General features: G+C 35.4%; 1 protein-coding gene across 2 annotated transcripts in view; it reads right to left on the reverse strand.

The window, feature by feature from the left end:
• Nucleotides 1-914: 914 nt before the first annotated feature.
• The window catches only part of LOC107676032 (Kv channel-interacting protein 1-like), a 15,924-nt gene continuing 9,354 nt past the window's right edge, over nucleotides 915-7,484 (reverse strand). For both annotated transcript variants that reach the window (XM_016470556.1, XM_016470554.1), the window contains exons 2-8: nucleotides 3,899-4,023; nucleotides 2,658-2,727; nucleotides 2,468-2,538; nucleotides 2,271-2,378; nucleotides 2,088-2,192; nucleotides 1,706-1,768; nucleotides 915-1,391 (exon numbers count right to left, since the gene is read on the reverse strand). In XM_016470556.1, coding sequence (XP_016326042.1) covers nucleotides 1,344-1,391; nucleotides 1,706-1,768; nucleotides 2,088-2,192; nucleotides 2,271-2,378; nucleotides 2,468-2,538; nucleotides 2,658-2,727; nucleotides 3,899-4,023 — 590 coding nt within the window. In that variant the 3' untranslated portion in view covers nucleotides 915-1,343. The remainder of the gene's footprint in view (nucleotides 1,392-1,705; nucleotides 1,769-2,087; nucleotides 2,193-2,270; nucleotides 2,379-2,467; nucleotides 2,539-2,657; nucleotides 2,728-3,898; nucleotides 4,024-7,484) is intronic.

Below are 7,484 nucleotides of genomic sequence, written 5' to 3' on the forward strand. Positions count from 1 at the left end.
CCAGCACCCCTACTTCCCGCGGTAATGTATGTATATATATATATATATATATATATATATATATATTCTGTTGTCTCTTTAGCAAAGCAAGCAGTGAAACATTTTAATAAAACGTTTACATAAATTATTAACATTAAACATGATGAATTTAAGATGTCATAATCAAGTTTTTAAATAATAATGATTCACAATAAAGTGATGCCGTTCATATACTCTACCAGCACCTAGGCAAAAAATAATAATAACCCAACAGAATGACCCCAAATCTTCAGAGTATAAACAATGAAATAAGAAAACACAGCTGAATGTTATTCCACAAATGCTTTTAATCGGTTTTGACTGAGATTTGAATTGCACAGCATATTTCTGATACTTTGTTTTCACAGTTTATATCTGCCTCATCGGACATTTCTTCATGTGGCACCATACTTGCAAGAATATACATAGCTTATATGTCTTCCAAATGACCCTGACCCATAAATAATTATTATTTTTCCTTATTTTCCTTCCTTCTATTTGTCCTTCTTGAAAGTATGCAGAGGTATCTGGGGACAGAAGGGTATCCAGGGACTAGATTGTCATTTGTTGGGTTTGAATACAGTTGTGATTTTGTAGTTTCCTTAATACTCCTGACTTACTTAGACACACACATTTTTAACTTCTGTCCCACCTTATTCATTATGATCTGGTGGGCAAAAATGGCTTGGCAAGTACTGAGACAGATAGACATACACTAAGCGGGTGGACTGGAAACAACAATTGCTAATAAACAACGCTTACAAGACAAGACAAAATCAACATTCAGTTAAGTATCCTTTAAACCCCATGTCATAGATAAATAAATCATAAAATTCGATTTTTTGAAGGCCAGCATATTTTCAAGCAACTGATAGGGAACAAATCTGCTGTTTTTTCTCATGCAAGCTCTTTTGGCAAAGAAAGCAAGCAAAGGAGGCTGTATTTCCTCCTGAATGCAGTTCCAGTACACCAAATGTAAAGTCCTGAGCTCTAGGGTCAAGCAAATGAAAAAAGCCACTCAAGCTTTCTTTTTCGTAGGGAAGAAGGATGTTGATCATCACCACCCACTAGTCAGGAAATACCTTTCAAACATATGTAGTCTTCCGTGGCTGGATCAAAGTGGATTCTGGGCAATTTCCCCAAACACCAGCAAGAAACAACACTGAATATGTTACAAAGTTTGAACAGAGAGAGAAAAACAAAGCCCAGACTCTCATCACTCTCTGGCCATCATATTCCCCCAGAACTCAGTTCAGTGAAATATAGCAAATATATATTTAAACGTAAAATCCCTCTTGCATTCTTGCGTGTTTTTTTCTTCTTCTCTACATCACATTTTCAAAGAGCTGCATGGATCTCATCATGTTTTCATCCTGGTGAAAAAAAGAGAGAAACGTTTAGGTGTAATTCATCAGTTTGACCACACTGAGGCAGTATAACCTTTTCAGCGAAACTTGATCCCATTACATGACCATTGCAGAGGATTTTCGTTTTTTAATTTTTTTTATTTTATAAACATACAGTATGTGGCTTTTTCAAGTAACTAATGCTGTTTTTGAGCCATGAATGATTTTGCGTGTTTAAGATTACTATTACTATTCTAGCAGAAAGATATGTCAAAAAGTATTGACAGGATGCAGTTCCAAATTCAGATTTAGATAGATTACAGCATGTAATATGAACATACCTCCTGACAGGCAAGGACAAACTCTTCCAATGTTACAACTCCATCTTTGTTTTTGTCCATTTTCTGTAGGAGAGAGAAAATTAATTTGGGTTGCTCTGACATTTTTTTGTCTGTAAAAATCACACATAGAGTATTGCTACGGATGAATATAACTATTCATACAAATGTTTTATCACAAAATCAAAAGAAATGTATAAATCAATACGATTACGAATACGAGTATACTTTGAACCACATTATAATAAGAATTTAATTAATGAGAATCACCACTGAGTATATTGGGAATTAAAAAATATCTATATTTATGTTAATTAATTTTGTCATTTTGTTGCAAAACTTAAACTTTTTTTTAACATTCACTAAATAATTACTAAATACTGACCTCAAAGAAGACATCCACATGCTGTTTTGGTACATCCCCTTTTAAAGCCGGATATGTGTACTTCCCCATCATGTCATAGATGGCCCTCACTATCTCTGTCATTTCCTGTGAGGTACATGAAGACTGAGTGAGTAATTGAATTAAGTTATGTTAATTATGGCTGCCTATTTAAATATGATATACCTCCTTATTGATAAATCCGTCTCTGTTAATGTCATAGAGATGAAATGTCCATTCTAGTTTCTCTCTGACCGTCCCTCGCAGGAGAGTAGATAGTCCCATCACAAAGTCCTGAGAGAGAGCCAGAAAATAAATCCTGTGTGTAATGTCACTAAAAAAATAATATTTCTTGCTGTGCCAGAACGCCACATTGTTCATACCTCGAACTTTATGGATCCATTATTTCTGGTGTCAAACGCATTGAAGAGATAATGTGCATATGTGCTGGCATCTGGTACAGAAATGACAACAGATGAAAACATTAGACACTTTAATTCTCTAAAATGTAGCTGTTGTACGAATGTAATATTTAAGGACTTCTCTCTTTTTTTTTTTTTTTTTTTGAAGTACCTCCATGTGGAAAAAACTGTGCATAGATGTGTTTAAATGTCTCCTCATTCACCACTCCACTTGGACACTCCTGAGAGGAAAACAAAACATATTATTAAAATTATAAATATATTATTGGCTTGAAACGGAGTCTTGCATATGCATATTGGATATAATAATTGAAGCTCCGCAGGCCCTTAGTAGATGTAATTGGATTAGTTATATTATAGAATAGAATAATAATTTTATTAAAATATTTTTGTATTATAATTATAAATGTGATTTTTAAAATACATTTTTAATAATTATTCTACAAATCACCTGCAGTTATGTAACACATTTTATTTTCATGAAAATGGTGAAAAATATGATGGGCTTCAATGCTTAAACAAAACCAGTTGAGAAGCATTGCCATTAAATGCCACACAGTGTTTTTGGTAAAGCTTTTTTTAACCCAATAAATATGAGCTGCTGTGCGGGTTGCTGAGTCTTACTGTTTATGTGTGTCTAATAGAGCGTGTGAATGCTGGTGTTGTGAAATATGACTACACTGTAACTGATTTTTGTAATTTGAACAGTATTATACTGTAATATGTACAATAAAGTTGGAGCCTTTTTTTCTGACTGACGGCCGGGATGCCGCCAAAAGGCTGATAACATCGACTGGTGAGTAAGTTAAGGTCACTTATATTAGTCTAAATAAACCTTAGTTAAACCGAGAAACACGTTTGTACGTTCTGCTGCCCTTTAATGCAAGTTAGCTCCTCTGGTGAGTCGTTATTTAACCTTAACAGCGAATTAACATGAAATGCTGAGGTAAAGTGCGTTAGGCAAACCACTGTTTCAGTGGAGGTTTTAAACAGTATTTTCTAGTACTTCTTTTGTTTGTTATTTTCAGATTTCTAGTCTGGATGTAGTCTGCAACGTGTAAAATATACAGCAACCTATTTACAGTGTAGCTGACTGTTGCTTGAGGCTAGCACACAGTGATTAGTGACACGCTGGATAATGCATAGAGGAATAATAAGAGTTTACAGAGTTTTAAAGACAGATGAGACACGGCAAACAGAACCACAGGGACAGTATATGCAGATGAGATGTGATGATTCATAAGAGAAGATATTGAGGCATAAGGATACATTACATACACACTATAAGCTTCTTATCAGATTCCAAAATGTGTCAAAAGATATTTGTGTAAAGTAAATGTGCAGATGTGGGAGTGATGCAAAGGATGAGATGAGAAATACCGGGCAGCGTACATTTTTGAAGCCTCTGTAAAGGACTTGTAGCTCTTGCTTGGTGAAGTTCGTCTGCACCTCGAGCTGCTCAAGACCCTCCGGCCGATGGCAGACCATTGTCATCTCTAATTCATCATCTAGATTATCTAGAGAGAGAAAGCAAGCAACATGTCAGTTTCAGACTGATAAATGATCACTGCTTGCTCAGAGGTTGCTCTTTCACAGCACAGTAAATATCAACTTTTTCTCAGATGCTCCTCAAATTTCTTTAGAGAAATGAAAGTGAGACAAATAAGACAGTTGTTGATAGAGCAAGGCTAAGAATTGGATGAGAAATGACTGCATTCACATGGAAATCTCAGGCTTCATCTTAGCATATTTGAGCACAGTGTAGGAAAATATTGAAGTGTCTTTTGAAACTCTAGAAGACACTTGTGAATTTCTTAAAACCTTTGAAGCAAGAGACTTAATAATGAATACTTTATTATTAATTAGTAGTTTGATTTTAAGTTTTACACATTAACCCACATATTTTTACCTTTTCTATTTATATGTTACCCTTGGGTGAAATTATGCGTAGTCATGATATTGCTTTCCACTGCTATGCAGATGATAAGCAATTGTATGTCCCAATAAAGCCTGGTACCACGAATGCATCCTGTATCATGTCCTGCTGCACCAAGATGGGATTTCGAAAAAATTTCTGCAATTGAATGACTCCAAATCAGAGGTGCTTATAATTACCCCATGCAGCTATATGAATATATACAAATAAATTAGCCCTAAAAATCCGATAGTGTTTCCGGACAAAAATTACTGGCCTTTAAAAAAAAATTGCTTGTGAATCTTTCATTATGCTATATTATAACTTGTTTTCTTTCAGTTTGCACAGGATTTGAATCTCTTATTGGAAATTATTGCACATAGGGCTTAATGATCTGAGATTTTGCATCTCAGTTTTTTGAGTGAAAAAAAAAACATTATTTGTGGTTCATAATATAATGTTCAATCAAAAGAACATACTACTCACTTCCAAAAATAAATGTTTTTTTCACACATTTATTTATTTATTTTTTTGTATGCCAGTCATTTTTGATGGGAACAGCTTTTAAAAAACTGGGGGAAAAATCCTAAATGTTGGAAAGAATCCTTTTGCTAATTGGGTGCCACCTCTATAAATATGCCAGTAGCATAGTGTTGTTTGGTGACGTGAAAAAATAATTTTAAACAATGGAACACTTAGTATTGTGCTTTACCACTGGAGACAACGGGAAGACAAATAACGGACATAAACATTGAACAATGGCAAACACAAATTGGAAAGATTTAATGACAGAGAAAATCCTAAGTTGTAATGCTCAGTAACACTTTGTAAAACTATTATAATTGACATTATAATATAGTCTAATCTGCATCAAATTTAGAGACCATCATGCTGATCCACATCAATAGATGGCAGTACAACGTCTAAAGGTGTGGTCAAAAATTTGCAGGCGAAAAAGATCCATTGTCTGTTGTCAATAGGGTATTAATGTATGGAGCACAGCTCACACAAAAGTCACTTTCAAACAAAGCAGCTTTCTGTTGGTCAGCATTGGAATCCATGCATGACCAACCTGAACCTGATGCAAAATCTGCGGGTAAATCATTTACTCTCAGACAAAATTCCTGATTGTGTGGATATTGAAATGACTGGATTTTACCCGTCAAAATGCGTTGAACAACCATATTTGACTGCACCATCACTCCATCAACTACTGGTATCAGTACTTAAAGTACACAAAGAACAGCAATGCTAATGCTAGCTAGCTAACTACTGAATGTCCCTTAAACAACAAGTAATCTTTAGTTTGGATTTTAGTTCGCTCTTTAGTGTGGGTAACCTTTTCTTCACCAGTGCAGCTGGTGAGATTACGGAAGCATCATGGGATTGTCGGTGGTGATTAGAAACACACTGTTTCCCTTTGCAAAAACAGAAACTGTGCTCGGGACAAACCCACAAAGTAAACCTCCACTTCAAAGACTTTCACTTTGGTAGGAAAGAAACTTGGATGACTCATATGTTTTGAGATACACACAAACACACACAGGCTCATACACACTTTTGCACTCGACCCCTGCAGGCCTTGCTTCTGCTGCTGCTGTGTCAGCTCCGGCAAAATGATTGGTTGTGGGTAGAGAGGCAGATGGGGTGATGGGGGGAAATCAGTAGAATGAATGAAAATGGCCATGGGTGGCTTGAGGGAAGACCTTCATCTTTCACAGAACACTGGCGAGCCATTGCATCTCCTTATAAATGCTCCAGCCCTTTATAAATGCTCTCTCTAGTTTTACACACAAACACACACACTTTAACCTCCCATATATCCTGAAACACCCAGAGATGTACATATATACCCATAAAGTGATGGTGCTAACGGTTAAAGTTTTAAAATATTTGAGATGTTAAAATACTTTCTCATTTTGTTATATTGATTATTAAGTGTGCAGAGGGAACTATAAGAAAGCTATCCGTAGGCTGATTTCCTTGAAGAGTATGAACATTGTGCTGCTTTCAAAAGCTCAATTCGTTTGAGCAATCCATTGTGTCACCTTTGGCTCGACCAATAGTGTGATTTTGGGGCGTGGCTACCTATAATAAGATTGGCTGCTAATGTCAGGGGTGTGTTCCTGAATTAATGCAGGATTGGACCATACTGTTGTTAAACCATATGTTGGTGAAAACATAGTTCTCTATGTGATAGGGCTCCAAACTCTTTTGGATTAAACTTTCAATGCCAATCTATTACCTCAATTTTCCCCTTGTACTCAACATTTCGTCACAAAAGCTTTATGATTTTTTTTAGCACAGCCAGTAACACAACTCTCAGCCACTAATGAGTTTTATTCATTCTTTATAGTGCTCAGCATTTTCTGAACACATAAAAGCACCAACACAGTCACACAAGAAGATAAAGAATGATCTCATTAGCTATTTCTGGAATTTATGGAAAATTGATTTCATCATGTTTAGCGGATATTCCCAGCTAAAGACCTGCTTAGAGCAGTATGAATGTCTGAGGTCCTACAGGCTGTCTTATGCTGGTGGGTAATTTGTGGCCAAACCAATATGCTTTTCATCAGCAACATTTCACCAGCATGATATTTCTGGTGAAGATGGTTGAAAATGGAAGTTTGTTGGTTAAGCTAGTTAAAAATCCTGGGGACATCAGCATCCAAAATACAACATGCACTACTATTAAAAAGTTTATATTTTAAGAAAAGTAATATATTTATTCAGCAAGGTCCCATTTAATTGATCATAATTTACAGCAAAAAACATTTTTTTTTAATCAAAGATTTCTGAAAAAAAGTATGGTTTCTTCAAAAATGTTAAGCAGCACAGCTGTTTTTACCATAATAATATGAAATGTTTCTTGAGCATCACACAATTATTATGTGACACTGAATGCTGGAGTAATTGCTGGTGAAAATTCAGCTTTGTCATCACAGAAATAAATAACATTTTAAAATCTATTAAAGGGGTCATAGATGCGATTTCAAGTTTTCCTTTCCCTTTGGAGTGTTACAAGCTGTTCGTGAATAGATAAGATCCCTGAAGTTGCAA

This window comes from Sinocyclocheilus anshuiensis, unplaced genomic scaffold (genome assembly GCF_001515605.1).
Source record: "Sinocyclocheilus anshuiensis isolate Anshui unplaced genomic scaffold, SAMN03320099.WGS_v1.1 scaffold2012, whole genome shotgun sequence".
NCBI classification, from domain to species: Eukaryota; Metazoa; Chordata; class Actinopteri; order Cypriniformes; family Cyprinidae; genus Sinocyclocheilus; species Sinocyclocheilus anshuiensis.